The following is an 18,875-nucleotide window of genomic DNA, read 5'->3' as shown; positions in this document are numbered from 1 at the left end:
CTGGAATTTTGTATAACAGGTTTTAAAGGTACTTCCTCTCATCTCCCCCAAAGAAAATGGTTTTAACTTAATAGTTTGTCAAAGTTTGTAAACTGTACCCATGGATTTTTTTGTCAAATTCCAACTTTCAAGGGTGTGGAAGAGGGCCAAAAATAGATCTTTACTTTTCATTTGGAAACATTTGACAGGTTTCTAAACTTTTCTTCCTATTTTGAGGATTTTTGAGTAATATATTCTCTGTGTATAAAGTATGGTTTACTTCTGTACAGTGAAATTGCTGGAATCAATCAAGCCAGTGCACATAAGAAACAGTTGTGTTTGACCCTCATAGTCAAGTCTGGAACTCTATTCTGCAGTCATCCACTTCTGTTTTAGAAGCATATTTTAAACACTGGGTTACTACAGAAATAAGACTCACAATCCAATATATTTATTTATATTTTTAAAATATGACCTCAACTCAGTGGAGGAATGCTGTATTATGCAGGTTTGTGTCAATTTCATAACATTAAAATGGTCTGGTTTTGTCAGTTTCTTAACAATTATGATCAGTGAGTGGTCTAGCTATTTAAGACAGTCATAACTTACAAGTAAAATGAGGCTCTGCAGGCATTTAAATGCTCAACTGCTTTCAGGGTCTGTTTTACGTGATTATTCAGTTTTGCAACAATAGTCAGATACTTCTCTGAAAACAAATGCTTTTAAGTTTTAATTTAAAAAGAAAAGAGCAGGTGCAGGTCACAGGAAGTTTTAAAGTATGCCTTCTTACCAGCAATAGTTCATTTTAAAATAAGCCAGAGTTTTGCCATGATCAGTGTTTCTTCAAAATGAAGGTAGAAATAGATTTGTAAGTGTGCTCTTGTACCTCTACATAGGTTCTTAAATAATTTTGAGCAGTTATGCATTTATCTAGAGGAAATAAATCAACTGTGAATAAATGCATGTTTACCAAAATGGTTGTTTTACAGTGCATTTAGTTCTGATATTTATAAAGTTGATATTTCACAGAATAACTTTTAAATAGTTTGGAATTCTATATAGTTTAGACATCAGTCACATGTGGAGACAAAATGAAAATGTGCAATATTTTTTATGTAGGTGAGCTAACACAGTGTACCTAATTACAGAATTAATTATCAGATTAATTTGTAATAGATAAGTTGTATAACATTTTCATATCTTAAAATGTTTTTTAGATCAATCTTCAGGTGAAATAATATTTTCAAAATAAAATTCTACAGAAAAGTTCTGTTGGCTATGATATGCACATTTTTGGGCAAGATAAATGATTAGAGCCAAAAATAGTATTTGACAGTTTTATTACTCTGCCATAATATGCAAGCTTCTTATTTAAATCTGTAGATATTTTTTAAAACACACTAATGATATATGTGATTATTAGTAGATACATCAGTGTTATAATTAGATACTTAGGTTTTTCAGATTTTTATGGATAATTTAGGGAATTCATCACTTCACTGACATATAATGAAGTATGTTTACCTTAGTGGTAAGATTTTATAAAATAGGGCTTCCGTGACTTGGGATATGAATGCTAACACACATAAGTTAACTAGATACATAATTTGGTTATGAAATCTAAAATGACACCACCACAAAATCAGTTTCAATTTTTGAGACAATCATTGGTCTGAATTGGTTAATAAAACTGTCTTGAGGTTCTCTTAAAGTATTTCTAGTGTATTAATCATACTTGTTTTTGTGGAACGGGGTAAACCACACCATCAAGTGAATAAAATGTAACTTGGAAGAGGTAATTACAAGATTTGTTTCATGAAGGCCCCAAAATATAAATAAAGACTGGTGTGGAATCACAGTGTATGTTTTCTGCCATTGTAAAATGTCTTGTTTTAGCATCTGTTTAATGGTATAATACACAATAGGTGAACTTCCCAAACATAGTCTCTTTTTTTTTTTTTTTGTTTAGTGTCTAAGTCATTGTTTCTTCAAAGAAACAAATGAAGTATAATTAATCAGTAGGTGAGATTTCTTCTTTTATGTGGGAATTTTTAAAAAGGAATTGTATGAGGTCCAAAGCTCCTGTAATATTGTCTTGGAAACGTTTACATTTTAACAGATTTTTCTTCTCTTATATACATTAAAGTCTATTTTCATTTGTTGAAGTTTCTAAAATGTACTAATCATGGTTTGATGGAAATATTATTAGATCCGTTGAATTGTTCTGACTCTGCTGCTTAATTTATTTTGGACAAATCATTTAAACACAATGGGCTTCAATTTCTTCAACTGTAGAAGGGGGGGATTAGATTATTTTTAAGGTCTTGAATACTTCTAGCTCTTAAAAGTTTTTCAGTTTTAAGTGGAATTTGGCTGTAATGTCTAATCCTGAATGAGAAAATAGGCTTTTTATTAACCCTTATAACTCGTGTGAGGAGTTTCATTTTACACCATAAAGATTTGCCAGATGTGCTCTAGAGTTTTCCTGTAAATATACAAAGATTAAATCTGCCACACTCTGATTATGGTAATGTAAGTAAAGAGGAAATTATCCTGAGTTACCAATTTATGTGTAAATATGAATATTTACCAGTTAAACTCTTGAGCTGATGCAAATTATTTCAAAGGGATAAAGTTATTAGATGTAAAGGAGTAGTACTTCACACTTAATTTGGAAGAGAGAAGTTTTTATAAAATGGAATTTCAAAATATTAAGTAAATTTTCAGTTTTTATGGTAAAATAAATTGTAGATGCTGGTTTACAACACATGGGTGAAACACCATAGCAGTGGTCTGGGAAATACCTCCAGCAATGGCCACACACCACATTACAATTGCTAGTCTTTCCAGCACAACTCTGGTTGAAGTGTCATTGGAAAAGGCTTTTCGGTATTTTCAGAGAAAAGTACTATGAGCTAGTTTTGCTTACCTGGACCAAACTGGTGGGTATTCAAGAGGTTTTTGTTTCCTGTCAGTATTAAAGGCAAATCACTGATTGCCTTTGTTGTTGAATTGAAAAGGTAGTGGGGAAGGGCCTGAAGCCCAAGAAGTGGTACATTCAAATAAAGCATATTTAAATAAAGCTTTTAAAACTTTTAAAATCATACTTGCACTTTGCTTTTTCCTTGTATCTGTCATTCCAACAAGTATAACACATGCTAAATGTTCTTTTGTGCCAGAGCTTTGTGCTGTCATTTGGAGAGATGGTCATGTGTCCTGAGAGAGGAACTCTGAAGAGGACATAACTGAAAAATCTGCAGCCACTCTTAGGAGGAGGTCAATATTTTATTAAGAAGCCTTAAGTGAAAGACTATTACTGAGCAAATTTCTGAGTAAATTTCACTAATTCAAGGAATCCTTTACCAAATTGACCCTGCCTGTTGAAAATGTACAATGATTTTTTTTTTTTTTTTTTTGCCTTGGAAATGTGTCATTGCTCTTACTCAAGGAAGAGCTTTTGTACATTTGGAAGTAAAGTGTTACTTTACTCACCGTTTTAGCTTTCAATGAAGTTTGCCTAGCTCGGGTGATTAATAGCCCTACTACATAATGTATGCCCTGTCCAGAATATTGTCAGGTCACTTGAAGAAACTATTTTCAATTTAGACTTCTAGCCCTCTGTGACATTTGAGGGCCTTGAAAGGGGAAACAATTCTACACCCTTAGGAAAGAAATGCTTCCATGCTTTTGTGATTCTAAGGGTCAGTGGCACACAATCGTCTAAATGTCTTTGGGAGACCTCTGTTAAATATGAAATAAAGCTGTACGGGAATAAAAGCTAGTTTACATAGTACGAAGTAGTGTCATGTATGACTACTTTGGCCATGAGGTTTGAGGTCATATAGAAATAGGCATATAAGAGACTTGAAGTTCTTTTATAATAGAAACATTTACTATTTTATTATATAATTACTACATAATGTTTTACTATATTGCGTGCACAATTTGGATGTTGAGCGTGAAGAGGAACTATCGTCCTACGTATATGTAACACCCATTAATGCAACCATGGTTTTAGAGTGGCACCAGACAGTGCGAGAGTGGGTCGGAACCTTTCTGTTGCGGATCTTTTGCGGGAGGGACCGGAAAAGAGGTGGATCCTTTCACGCACGATGTGGGGAGGCAGCAAGCTAAGCTGCTCGGGGAATCGTTTTTTAGGAGTGGTTATATCCAGGTACCGGGGCACACAGACTGAGTGTACTCGTTTAATCACGTCAGCAGGTGAGTGTCACTTTAACCCTGTCGGCCGGGTGGAGGTCCCTCAGACATAACCCACCGGGCGGGCAGGCTGTTCTGCGCAGGCGCGGGAGAGGGCGGCGGGCTGTCGCTGAGCCCCGTGCAGGATCACACCGCTAAGCTACTTTCGGTCCTGCGCTCTCTGTCCGTTGAACGTCCGGCCTGGGCTCTCGCCCTGCCCTTCCTACAGGTTGGGAAAACTATCTGAGGACTAGTGGTTCTGGCCAAAGAGGGCGCAGCCCCCGGGCCGCCGCCATGTGGCCAGTGACCTTTGTTTTCATTTTGGTTGAGCCCTTGCCTCCGGAGCCGGCGACCATTCCGTGCTGGCTGGAGTCTGAAGGTCGTTTGTTTTCTTCCTTTGCCGCAGCGGGAAGACCAGCTCTGCTGTCTCATAATTCTTGATAGCGTTGTATTTTGTTTTGTATGCACGTATCTTGCCTTTTTTTTTAGAAAGAATTTAAGGCAGCCATATTACTTTTTTTGGTTAATTCAGCAAACCTTATTGGCAAGTAAGATCAAGAAAATAACGTACTGAAACTGATGATTGTAGACGACCGTTTGATTATTTAACTTCCAGTGTTAACCAGAAAGTTAAGTTTATTACCCTTTACCTGAAACTCATTAAACACATACTGTGTGCCATGCACTGGGAATTTTTTTTTTTTTTTTTTTTTTTTTAATGAATGATACCTCTGAGGTCTCTTTAAGTAATGTTAGAATAAAACTAAGATTAGGATATAATGGGCAAAACGGGAAACCTCCAGGCCCACCAATAGACCTGGTAAGTTGGTGCTCCAATACAATGAAAAATGGTGCAGCCAATAAAATTGATGTAAATCAATGTGTGTCCACTTGGAAAAATGATTAGGATATAGCGTTAAAGTTAAGTTACAAATCAGTATGTATTATACACTTAGAGATATATAAATGGAACTATATATAGAGAGAATAGAGCTACATCAAAATTAGTGATCTGTGGTGGAAGTGGTAATCTATCATTTTATCATTATATATTGTCAGAATATATTTTTTCAGTAAACATATCTTTTATAATCAGAATTTCAGAAAAATACATTACAAATATTTTCAGATTTGGGGACTGAACATAGAAGGAGCATCTAATACATATTTGTGAACAGGGAAACTTTTTAAATAAGGTATTTAGGAAGCTATCTTGAGGGAATTTGGCAATTTTAGAAGTCGTTGGAGTGGCAAAGGACCGTCTTGAGTATCTTGAGATTTCTGGGAAACTGCAAAGTGTTCCTTGAAAAGGAGGGCTGGAGGTGAGGGTGGAGAGTGGCAAGGGATGAGATAGACTTTTCAGGCCATGACAAGTCAATGAAAGGCCATGTAAACCTCCTGAGATTGACTTTATCTTGAGGACAGTGGGAAATTACTGAAAGAGCAATATAATCAGACTTGTGTTTAAGAAAGAACACTTGGCAGATGGGTAGAAAGTGAGATGGTGGCAGACAAGACTAGGCTCAAGGAGACCTTAAGAGTAATCCAGATAATAAGTGATGATTACTGGAACTAAGATATTGGCAGAGTAGAGGTCTTACACTGTCGGTGTAGTATGTTATAGGCTTTGGGTAAATGATGTTTTGAATGAATTAAATGAAGTTTTCCTTCATTTCTTTAAAATCTCAAGTACCAGAAGGATCACAGATTCAAAGTAGACAATGAATTGGTAGGATTCTAATTATTAATACAAACTCAGTTTCTTTCAGGTGTGGTGTGGTGGTTTTTATAGCTCTTGAGAATTCTGGCAATACTGATGACCAAGGGGCTAGTTTTACAGAAATAGGGGAGGTGAAGGGGAGGTAGGGGTCATCACTGAGTACAGAGCAGGTACTGTGTTAAAATCTCTGATGCTCAGTTGCGTAGTCATACCTTATATATTCTTATATGCATATCACAGTTTACATAATTCTCTAATACAGTATTTCATTTATCTACCCAAAGTCATAAAGGAGGTGGTATTTGAACTGGGTCTTAAAAGATAGTACGGATAGAAATGGTGGGAGAGAGAATAACATGAGGAAAGGCCTAGAAGCACAAACTTTTTTTTTTGACAATGGTGAAATGACCTTGTTCCCGGACTGTGAAGATCCTATTAAAAAACAAAATTAAAAAAACAAAAACAAAAAAAAAACATAAAAGCTCAGGAGAAAAATATTCAGAGACTATGATAAGATAAGCCGTGAAATATAAATGACCATTTGTCTTTGTCCATTTGATTACTCTAACAAAATACCACAGACTGGATGATTTATAAACAACAGAAATTTATTTCTCACAGTTCTGGAGACTGGGAATTCCAAGATTTGGTGTCTGGTAAAAGCTCATTTCCTGGTGCTTAGATGGAGCCTTCTTCCTGTGTCCTCACATGGTAGGAGAGACAAGCTTGCTTTTGGGGTCTTGTATGAAGACTCCATTATGAGCCCTCATCACCTCCCAAAGGCCCCATCTCCTAGTATCACTTTAGGGGTTAGGATTTCAACAAATGAATTTGGGGAGAACACAAACATTCAGATATAGCCCCGTTAAATTAAGAAGGGACATTTAACCTCATTCATGATAAATTCAAATAACACTGGGATACCTTTTTCACGTATTGAATTAACAAAGGAAAACATTTGATAATACATTGCATGGGCTGTTGGTGTGGGGAAGGAAGCTAGCGCTAGAAACTGATATTACCCATGGGGTTGCAAACTGCTTCAACATCTATGAGTGGCAATTACAAATTTATAAATGCACATGCCATTTAACACAGTGATTCTTGGGATTTTACCTACAAGTAAGTACTCTCTAAAATATATGAAATTACCTGTGGAATTCAATCTTTTTTTAAAAAAATTTTTTTAATGTTTATTTTTGAAGGAGAGAGAGACAGAGTGTGAGTGGGGGCGGGGGGGGGGGCAGAGAGAGAGGGAGACACAGAATCCGAAGCAGACTCCAGGCTCTGAGCTGTCAGCACAGAGCCCAACGCGGGGCTCGAACCCACAAACCGCAAGATCATGACCTGAGCCGAAGTTGGATGCTCAACCGACGTGGTGCCCCATCTGTGGACTTCAGTCTTCTGTTTTGGAAATAGCAAAAACTTGTAAATAATCTGAATAAATATGCATTAATAGGGAACTGCTTAAATAAACTATGAGATAAACATATAATGGATTACTATGCAGCTCTAAAAGAAAGAGGGGGGTGCCTGGGGGGCTCACTTGGTTAAGCCTCTGACTTTGGCTCAGGTCATGATCTTACAGTTCATGAGTTTGCGCCCCACATCAGGCTCTCTGTTTCAGCACAGAGCCTGCTTTACTTCACATCTTCCGTGCCCCCATCTCTCTGCCCCTCCTCCACTAGTGCACACTCTCTCCCTCTCTAAAATAAATGTTTAAAAAAAAAAAAAGAAGAAAGGAAGTTCTTTATGCTCTGTTATGAAATCTCCAAGATACCATGATAGGTGGAAAAAGCAAGGTAGGCGAGGTACTTTGTAGTATACCCATTTGTGCTTTTTAATTTTAAAATTATTTTTTATTTTGAAATAATCTAAGACAAGAAGTTGCAAAAATAGTACAGAGAATTTCAATATGCCCTTCATTCAATTCTTCAGTGATAATATCTTACCTAACCACAATACATTGTAAAAGCCATAAAATTGACATTAGTATGATACTATTATTAAACCATAGACCTGATTTGGATTTTACCACATTTACATGCACTTGTGTGTGTGTGTGTGTGTTACCACATATATAGATTTGTGTAATAATCATTACAATCAGAATATGGAACTGTCCATAATCACAAAGAAATCTCCTAATACTACTCCTTTGTAGTCAGACCCTACCCTGACCTTAACCCTTGGCAATCATTAATCTGTTCTCCATTACTATAATTTTACCATTTCAAGAGTGTTGTATAAATGGAATCATACAGTATGTACCTTCTGAAATTGCCCCCCCACCCACCCATTGAATAAATACCCTTGAAATCTATCCCAAGTTCTTGTATCAGTTTTGATTTCTGATTTGTATTTCATGATATGGGTATAACACAGTTTGTTTAGCAATTCACCTATCATAGGATATTTTGGTGTTTCCAGTTTTTAGCTATTATGAATAAAGCTGCTGTGAACATTTACATACAGGTTTTTGTGTGGACATAAGTTTTCACTTCTCCAGGATAAATGTCCAAGAATGGAATTGTTGGTTTGTATGACAAGTGTATGTTTAACTTGAATAGGTTAAAGTGCTAAACTTTTAGCTTTCCTCAGTATCTGTATCATTTTACATTCCCACTAGCAATATGTAAGAGATCTAGTTGCTTCATATCCCAGTGCAGCTTTGGTTATACGAGGGTGATTAAGTTTTAGCCAACATGATAGGCATGTAGTAGCCTTCATTTGTATTCCTCTAATGGCGATTGATACTTCATGTCTCTTCATGTGCTTATTTGCATCTGTATCTTCTCTTTGATGAAATGTCTCTTCGTGTCTTTCTATACCCACTTTGTATACCCACACCCATTATATAATTGGATTCCTTTGTTTGTTGTTGTTCTTGTTTGTTTTATGAGAGTTGGGTTTTACTGTTGAGTTTAGAAAATATCCTTACATATTCCAGATACAAGTTCTTTGTGGGGTATGTGTTTTGCAAATATTTTCTCCCCGTCTGTGATTTGTCTTTTGTTTTTCTTAACAGAGTCTTTTGCAAGGCAAAAGTTTTAAAGTATTTTTTTTCAATTTTTTTAACGTTTATTTATTTTTGAGACAGAGAGAGACAGAGCATGAACGGGGGGAGGGTCAGAGAGAGAGGGAGACACAGAATCCGAAGCAGGCTCCAGGCTCAAAAGTTTTAAATTTTAAGTCCAGTTTAATCAGTATTTTCTATTATGGATTGGGCTTTTGGTGTCAGATGTAAGAACTCTCTGCCTAATCCTAAATCATGAAGATCTTCCATAGTTTCTTTTTTTTTTCTTCAACGTTTTTTTTTTATTTATTTTTGGGACAGAGAGAGACAGAGCATGAACGGGGGAGGGTCAGAGAGAGAGGGAGACACAGAATCGGAAACAGGCTCCAGGCTCCGAGCCATCAGCCCAGAGCCTGACGCGGGGCTCGAACTCACGGACCGCGAGATCGTGACCTGGCTGAAGTCGGACGCTTAACCGACTGCGCCACCCAGGCGCCCCTTCCATAGTTTCTTTTAAAAGTATTATGGTTTTACATTTAGATCAATGATCCATTTTAAGTTCATTTTTGTATAAGAAGTGAGATTTAGGTTTAAATTTTCTTTTTTGGTCTATGATATCCAGTTGTTTCAACCCCATTTATTGAAATGACTATTTTCTCCATTGAACTGCTTTTGCACCATTGTCAAAAAATCATTTGAGTGAACTTTATAATGTCCCTAGTAATTTGCTCTAAGGTCTATTTTGTCTAAATGTTTATTGAACATCTGTTATGTTCGCAGCAGAGTAACTAGTTCATAAAGCAGGTCTCTATGTAAGTTTGAACATATAGACTGTATGAGTGATTATTTTAGGATGATATGTATACACACACACACACACACACACACACACAGTGTTTCCTTTGTAAAGGGTGTTCAGCCTATGTATGAATCCATTTCATGTAGCTAACGTGACAGAATTTGAGCTAGTTTTGACAAATCTCTGAATTCATATTATCCTTGTTTTAAAAGGTCACAGTTTTGTTTTGAATATGAGTTTTTTATAATTGTGCAGCATAATGCTGGTGCAGAAACGAATGGCATGAAAAACTTTTACATATGCATTACTTTTTTTTGATAATTTACATTTCAGAAATTTCTGATTAGAGTTAGATGGCAGAATGCAAGACTTTATTTTATGTTTTAGAATAAAACCCCAGGGGCGCCTGGGTGGCTCAGTCGGTTGAGCGTCCGACTTCGGCTCAGGTCACGATCTCACGGTCCGTGAGTTCGAGCCCCGCGTCGGGCTCTGTGCTGACTGCTCAGAGCCTGGAGCCTGTTTCAGATTCTGTGTCTCCCTCTCTCTCTGACCCTCCCCCGTTCATGCTCTGTCTCTGTCTCAAAAATAAATAAACGTTAAAAAAAAAAATTAAAAAAAAAAAAAAAGAAAGTTAAAAAAAAAAAAAGAATAAAACCCCAAATTAAGGGGAAAACCCTTTTGTTTATCAATTGTAATCAGTTGTGTTTATCAATTGTGTAATCCCTGCCCATCAGGGATTTATACTGTGAAATGCTTTCTCTAGACACTTAATTTTTATTTTCAGGGGTGCCTGGCTGGCTGAGTTGGTAAAGCTTGTGACTCTTGATCTTGAGATTGTGAGTTTGAGCCCCCGTTGGGCATAGAGATTATTTAATAATTTTTATTTTCAGTTTATTCAGAGAATCAGTTCAGTTGGACTCCACAGACTAAACCATGGGTTTTCAGTGAATACAGAATCATGTGGTTCAAATCCTATAGAATGACTTTTGCCTGCTTGAATAGAATAAAAATTTACAGGTAAGTTTATTCATTCCTGTGGCAAAAATTTACATAATTATGTACAATAATAGTTTAGTATTGATTGTGTTTAATAAACACTGTTAGTATGAAATAGTGTATATGGTTCGATTAAGGTATCTTATTTATTTAAATATTCTTATTTTTCCAACAACTTTTAAATTTGGAAAATTTCAAATCTATAGAAAAGTTATAATACAGTATGCATCTAGTGCATACCTTTCATCCATATTTAAATATGACTTTTATTTTTGATGTAAGACTGTATTACCTAGAGATGTACTTTTTACTTCCTCATTTGTGACAATATAGAAATAATGCAGTGCTTCAAATCATGAAGGATTTGGGTACAACATAAATATGATCAGGTGGGTAATTATACAGTTTCTAGGTGGTAAGACTGAATCAAAGAATGTCTTTCTGTATTTGTATTTTATAAAGCAATTTCTAACCTTGTGAAAAATACTGCATAGAGTTAAGATATGAACTGTGTTTCCCAAGTGCATGCTCTACTTGTAAATAAGCTAGCTCCTTTGAAATTGGGTGTATGTGAGATCATTGGTAGTCAACTGACCAACCACATGCTGTTACCTATTATAAATTAGACATTGATTATTTCATGAAGCATGGAAAAAAGATGGTAAATTCATAAGACAGTATTAAAGAAGCATGATATTTAACTCTTAAAAGGATCATAAGTAATCAATATAGAATGTTCTCTATGTAGCGAAGAAAAACATGGTAAAAATTTGAAAGGAAGGCATTACTTATTCTAATGTAACAACCTTATTCTTTCTTACCCAAGAACTTCTGGAGTGTTTTCCTATTATATACTTTGACATGGAATATGGTAGAGTATCTGATCCCTATTTAGTCCCTGTGTGACCCCATTTTATTAAAAAAAAATTAGGTGAATTCTATACTTTCCTGGGCCTTTTTTATTAGATTATTCATTTGACAGATGTTTCCTGAGTACCAGCTGTGTTCTAGGAACTGTGCTAATCTCTAGGAATAAAATCGTAAGTGAGACAGTCCATGTCTTGCCCTCGTAGTGCTTAGTGAGGAGACATAATCAAATTGTCACATAGCTCCATGAAAACATACAAAGTTATATGGAGGTTAAAATATGACCCAGTTTTGAGAGTCAGGGAAGACTTCTTAGATAGCATTACATCTAAACTGAGATCCGAAGGATGAAAAGGAATTAATTAGGTATGCAGAGGAGGGAAGGGAATGTGAGAAGAATGGTCCAGGCAGAGAGAACAACATACACAAAGTATCTGAGGATGGAGCAAGTAGGGTCCCTGCAAGGAAATGAGAGAAGGCCCATGCGGCTGGAATGGGGAGGATGAGTAGAGTAGTGGAAAGTGGGTTTGGGGAGGGAAGAAATTGGGGACCAAATAATTCAGAGCATTGTGGGCTGTGCTAAGGATTTTGAGTTTTTTTCCTCATGTCACTGGGAAACCATGGAAGCATTTTAAGTGGAAAAATAGCATGATTGTATTTATATTTCAGTGCACTCTGGATGCATTGTAGAGAACAGATTGGTGGTGGGTGGGTGGTGGGGGGTGAGGTAGGAAGCAGGCAGCTTCCTAGCAGACAGCTACGACAATAAATAGTTCAAGCAAGAGATGATAGTAGCTTGGACTAGGGTGATAGCACTAGAAATGAAGAAAGATGGGGGCGCTTGGGTTCAGATCCTGGCTCTACTCTGACTTAATCTCTCTGAGCCTCCCTTTTCTTTTCTGTGTAATAGGGGTAATAATAGTATCTACCTTACAGAGTTACCAGGACAATTAAATAAGATGACATATGACATATGTGGAGTTCTTAAATAGTGCCTGGCATTTAGTAAGTGCACAATAAATGACTGCTCTTACTATTTCTACTTCTATTACTACTATTCCTATTTATATTATTATTATCATCATTGCTGTTACATGTGACCTAGAAGGCCAAGTTTTGTAGCATTCCATTTTTGTTGTAATTTACTTTGAAAGCAAATTAACTTTGTTTCATCTGTGAATATATATGTGTATAAATATATATGTGTATATATGTGTGTGTTTATAAATATGTGTATATTTTTTTGTAGTGTGATTGTAAGAAAACTTGGTTTTAAAGCATCAAAAATGAGCAACACGTGTATTTAAAATCTAATAAATTATAAATTAGAATATCTGCCTACATAATATATCCCCTGTTACATTGTTTTAAATGTCTATTTTTGCCTGGCTCTTTATTTTGACCTCTTAGGTACCCTTGGACAAGACTGTACAGTACTTCTCGGACCACTGTAGACAGCAGTGAGGTAAAAACATTCCTGGCCCTGGCTCACAGGTGGTGGGATGAACAAGGAATATATGCACCTCTTCATTCTATGAATGACCTGAGGGTGCCATTTATTAGGTAATGTTCCAGAAACTCTTCAGTCTTTTAAAATATAATTCTTTTCAATAATGTATCTTATTTTATTTTTAAAATAAAATACATATTTTTAAAATATGTATCTTAGTTTATTTTTCTCTTGGTTTATACTTAGGTTCAAAATGCTGCATTTTAAGTTTGCTTTGGAAATTGGAGGGAGACATTCTTTTCATTGTCCATTGTTTGAAGTCATTAATTTTCTAATAACATTACCTAAAATCTAGGCTGCTTTTATTAGTTAACTTGAAGCATTTTGGACAATTTCAGGTTAATTAGAATTAAATCCTTATGAAAAGGAACTAGGATCCTATGGTATCAAGGTCATTTTATACTAACTTTGATGTTTAGACAGTCTGTTTAAAAAATTTTTTTTTTACATTTATTTATTTTTAATTTTTATTTTTTTTCAAAAAAAAATTTTTTTTTTAATGTTTATTTTATTTTTGAGACAGAGAGAGACAGAGCATGAACGGGGGAGGGAGAGAGAGAGAGGGAGACACAGAATCTAAGACAGGCTCCAGGCTCTGAGCAGTCAGCACAGAGCCCGACACGGGGCTCGAACTCACATACTGAGAGATCGTGACCTGAGCCGAAGTTGGACGCTTAACCGACTGAGCCACCCAGGCGCCCCTAACATTTATTTATTTTTGAGAGACAGAGCGAAACAGAGCATGAGTGGTGGAGGGGCATAGGCGGGGGCCGGGGATGGGGGGGGGGACACAGAATCCGCTGCAGTCTCCAGGCTCTGAGCTGTCAGCACAGAGCCTGAAGCCAGGCTCGAGCTCACAGATGGCGAGGTCATGACCTGAGCCAAAGTCAGACTTTTAACTGAATGAGCCACCCAGGCGCCCCTAGGCAGTCTTGATAAAGGGAATACTACTGTGACAATTCAATTCAACAAATATTTATTGAGAACTTATCTTGTACAAAGCTTGGGGGACTCTACTAAGATACTCATCATTTGAAACATAATCCATGTTCTTCAGAAACTTACAGTTTTCTGTGGGAGATAAAGACAAGGGTTAATCAGACTCCATTTATCAAGGAATTGTTAATTCGGTTTTTTGTCCGTTTATTTATTTATTAGGGGCACCTGGGTGGCTCCGTCAGTTAATCGTCAGACTCTTGGTTTTGGCTCAGGCCATGATCTCACTATTTGCAGGCTGCAGCCCCGCATTGGGCTCTGTGCCGACAGTGCAGAGCCTGCTTGGGATTCTCAATCTCTCTCCCTCTCTCTCTGTCCTGCTCCTCCCACCCTCTCTTTCTCTCTCAAAATAAATAAATAAACTTAAAAATTTTTAAAGAAATTTTTTGAGCACCCAGTATGAGCAAGGCACTGTTATAGACACAGAATGTCTGACTCAGATTGCCGTTAAGGAACTTCTTCATTGTTTTTTGCTGGTTCATCCAGACTCAGTGAAGCAAAAGGGATATATTATCACCTTTCTATTACCTCTGAATTAGTGCATCACTGAAACACTAAGAAAAAGGTAGAAATATCATTTTGTTAGGCTGGATCCACGGTTCTAAAGGTGTGGGTCCTGGACTAGCAACATAAGTATTACCTGGGAACTTGTGAGGAATACAAAATCCTCAGGTCTTGCCCTGGCCCTCCTGCCCTGGGGGGTTGGCAGTCTGTGTTTTAGCAACCCTTTCAGGTGATTCTGATGCACATTCCGTTTGAGAATAACTCTATTCTCTGTCTGTATTTAGACATCACACTAAAACAGATTATCCAAGGAAGTATAAATTATGGTTAGAAATGTAGATTTTATTCTGAGCATAATTGGAAGCCATTGAAGGGGAGTGATATGATCTAAATTATAATATAAAGGAGTCATTTTAGCCCATCTGTGAAGAATGGGTTGGACTTCATTTGAAATTGATCCTCTCTGTATAACATTCTGATATTATCTACTTAACCACTGTGTAGGTTATTCTTATAAGTCAGTCAATGTTAATAGCAATAAAAGATCCTGGGGCACCTGGCTGGCTCAGTAGAGCATGCAACTCTTAATATCAGAGTTGTAAATTCAAGCCCTATGTTGAGCCTTCTTAAAAAAAAAAAAAAAAAGAAAAGACAAAAAAGATATTCTAAGGTATCCTCATTAAAGTATAAATAAAATTCATATATAGTCCAACTTAAAAGTCTAGTTTACATTATGTTAGGTATATATTTGTGGGTGTGTGTGTGTGTGCTTCTGTTTTTGAATGTGGTAAAGTATTACTATGATTATCTTAGAATTAAGTTAACTTGATTTGGATGCCTATTTACATGATCATGAAAACATTACTAACTTAGAAGATCAAAAGAGAATCAATTTAGAAGGGACTATAGGTAAAATCTGAAAATATAGATCACCAGTATGTTACATCTAAGCCCTATAAAATAGCCTATTTGTTGCTGACATGAAATGGGTCTAGTTAGTACTGACAGTGTAGGTCCTCGATTCCCCAGTTGACATATTTCAAGCAGATAAAAACTAAATTGTTTTTAGTTTTCCTTTAGATTACTACTAAAGTAACAACTCATAATTATTACTGCTTTTGATAATTAAAAAAGTAATTTAATGCTGAAAATAAAAGGTCTTTTTACCCCCCAAAATCAATAATCCATGTAAAATAAGAGTTTAATGTTTCCTTGAAAATTGTACACGTTTAGGATTTTATTGACAGGGCTGCGTAGGTGGCTCAGTGGGTTAAGCGTCAGACTTCAGTGGGCGTCATGATCTCACAGTTCATGAATTGAGCCCTGTATCGGGCTCTGTGCTGCCTGCTTCCAATTCTGTGTCTCCCGCTTTCTCTGCCCTTCCCCGGCTCGCACTCTGTCTGCGTCCCTCTCTCAAAAATAAATAAACATTAAAAAATTTTTTTTAAGATTTTATTGACAAAATTAATAACTTTCTTTTATATGTTTTGGATTTTAAAAAAAGAGACAATCTTTTAAAAACAGTTGCTGATCACCAGCCAGGCAAACCTTTGTCTGGGATGAAGATTCTTGATGTTGGCTGTGGTGGTGGATTATTAACTGAAGTAAGTAATTTACAACTTTCCTGCCATTTTTAACTGGGAAATATTTTGAGAAAAAGTAGGCTTCTGACTCATTTATTTGTTTAATAAATAGTATTGTTTGTTAAAAAAAAAACAAAATGCATAATGTTCTTAATATTTTTACCATTGTAACATTAATACATGCTTTTTACCTTCTTAAAAAATATATATAAAAATTTCAGAAAATTATAGTGAGGATTTTTTTGGTTGTTTTTTTGTTGTTTGTTTTTGCACAAAATCGGACACTGGTCATTCAAATAGCTTTGATAATTTTTTTGTCTCTTCTAAGAGATTAGGCAGTTTCCACTGGTTTAAATGCAATGATAAGCTATTCCTTTGCATTTATTTCAGTATCAAAACCTAAGAGTATTGCCTGCTTGTGGGGTTCTCTCCTCTTCTCAGGTGCTTTAGAGTACTTGGAAGAATACTCATTCACTCCCTTTAAAAAATATTTGCTTTAACTTATATTTATGCCAGGCAGCTCTATTTTGTTGTCTGCTATCAACACAATAACTTTTTGTGCACTTTAAATATGTTAATACTGTATTATGTGCTTGTAATTGTATCTATAGAGGGGTGCCTGGCTGGCTTAATCGATAGAGCATACAACTCTTAATCTCAGGGTTGTGAGTTCAAGCCCCACATTGGGTGTGGAGCCTACTAAAATAAAATGAGTTAAAATAGAACTTTTCCCCCGGCTCCCCGCTATTCTCAAATAATTCTTCATAGGTTTTTTTGTTGTGATTATTATTCACTCTTAAGCTTCTTATTATGGTAATTGTCAAATGTGTACAAACTAGAGAAAATGGTCTAATGAACTTCCATGTACCCATAAACAGTCTCCAATAATTATTCCCTCATGATTAATCTTGTTTCCTTTTTGATAAGCTTTTTATTGCCAATATGTGTTCTGTTTTCTTCCTGAGGATAACAGTTTTTTATTCAATTAGCCTCTAGGGCGGCTTGGAGCTTCAGTTACTGGAATCGATCCTGTGGATGAGAACATTAAGACAGCACAGCACCATAAATCATTTGATCCAATCCTAGATAAGAGAATAGAGTACAGAGCATGTTCCCTGGAAGAGATTGTGGAAGAGACAACAGAAGCATTTGATGCTGTTGTAGCTTCTGAAGTTGTAGAGCATGTGATTGATCTAGAAACATTTATACAGTGCTGCTGTCAAGTGTTAAAAGTAAGACTTACTGGGTTTACTTGTTTTTTTTTTTTTTTGAGTGTGTATATGTATTCATAGCAATAAATATTTCATAATACTTGAAACCAGGAAGCTAAGATTAGGGGATAGCATCTCTGCTGGCAGTTACTTCTGCTTCTCAGCTTGCACTCAATACCAGGGTTTTCCAGATACAGTATCTTGATATCCAAGAATCTTGGGAAGTGTTGGTGCTGAACATTATAATTATAAACAATAGATTTAAAGTGGTAGTTTTCCATTGGTATAATCCGGATTAAATACCTGATAGATATCGAATGAGGGGCGCCTGGGTGGCTCAGTTAGTTAAGCGTCCGACTTTAGCTCAGGTCATCATCTCACGGTTCGTGAGTTTGAGCCCCGCGTCAGGCTCTGTGCTGACAGACAGCTCAGAGCCTGGAGCCTGCTTCCGATCCCGTGTCTCCCTCTCTCTCTGTCCCTCCCTAGCTCACACTTGCACTCTCTCTCTCTGTGAAAAATAAATAAACTTAAAAAAATAAAATAAAATAATAAGATATTGAATGACAATTATTAAGAAATTGATTTGGATTAATACTTAAAAATCAATAAAAACCATTAGTGTAAGTTGACTTAACATTTCTTAAGTATCTCTGTATGTGATATATATAACAGTTTTTAGCTTATAAAAGAATACTTCATATATATGATTTCATTGATTTTCCCTACAACCAGATGAGAAAGGTAAGCAGGTACTGGTACTGGTGTGACCAGTAAGCAGGTACTGGTATTGGTACTGGTGTGACCAACTTGGACCAAAGGAGATCAATATTTGAGAGATATCAGAGTTTACTTGGTCTTTTGGGTTTTTTTAATTTAGGTACAGTTGACATACAATATTGTATTAGTTTCAGGCATATAACATATTGATTTGCAATTATATACATTATGAAATGCTCACCACAATAAGTGTACTTCCCATCTGTCACCATAAAAAGTTATTAGAGTATTACTGTTTTCTCTATGCTGTACTTTTCATCTTCATGACTTACTTGTTCTATGACTGGAAATTTATATCTCTGAATCCCCTTCACCTATTTTGCCTGTCTCCCACCCGTCTCTCTTCTGGCAATCCCCAGTTCTCTGTATTTATGAGTATGTTTCTAGTTTTTGTTTGTTCATTTGTTTTGTTTTTTAGATTTCACAGGTAAGTTAAATCATATAGTGTTTGTCTTTATCTGTCTGACTTATTTTACTTAGCATAATTCCCTCTGTGTCTATCCGTGTTGTTGCAAATAGCAAGATCTTATTTTTTTTTTTTATCGTGAGTAATACTTGATGGTATACAATGTATTCTTTATCCATTCATGTATTGATGGACACCTACGTTGCTTCCATATCTTGGCTATTGTAAATAATGCTGCAGTAAATATAGGGGTGCATATGTGTTTCAAATTCGTGTTTGTTTTCTTCAGGTAAATATCCAGAAGTGGAATTGCT

At 36.1% G+C, this 18,875-nt stretch overlaps 1 protein-coding gene across 4 annotated transcripts in view; it reads left to right on the top strand.

Moving 5' to 3' along the window:
• The first annotated feature begins 46 nt into the window (after nucleotides 1-46).
• COQ3 (coenzyme Q3, methyltransferase) overlaps nucleotides 47-18,875 on the top strand; it is a 29,686-nt gene continuing 10,857 nt past the window's right edge. The window contains exons 1-6 of one of the 4 annotated variants that reach the window (XM_042986861.1): nucleotides 47-2,001; nucleotides 3,159-4,200; nucleotides 10,602-10,728; nucleotides 12,985-13,137; nucleotides 16,089-16,188; nucleotides 17,157-17,399. In XM_042986861.1, the coding sequence (XP_042842795.1) occupies nucleotides 4,092-4,200; nucleotides 10,602-10,728; nucleotides 12,985-13,137; nucleotides 16,089-16,188; nucleotides 17,157-17,399 (732 nt within the window). In that variant the 5' untranslated portion in view covers nucleotides 47-2,001; nucleotides 3,159-4,091. The other 3 variants (XM_007084925.3, XM_042986862.1, XM_042986863.1) reach the window with 3 other exon arrangements.

This window comes from Panthera tigris, chromosome B2, assembly GCF_018350195.1.
Source record: "Panthera tigris isolate Pti1 chromosome B2, P.tigris_Pti1_mat1.1, whole genome shotgun sequence".
In the NCBI taxonomy this organism is placed as follows: Eukaryota; Metazoa; Chordata; class Mammalia; order Carnivora; family Felidae; genus Panthera; species Panthera tigris.
This window is presented reverse-complemented; position numbering and strand designations above follow the sequence as displayed.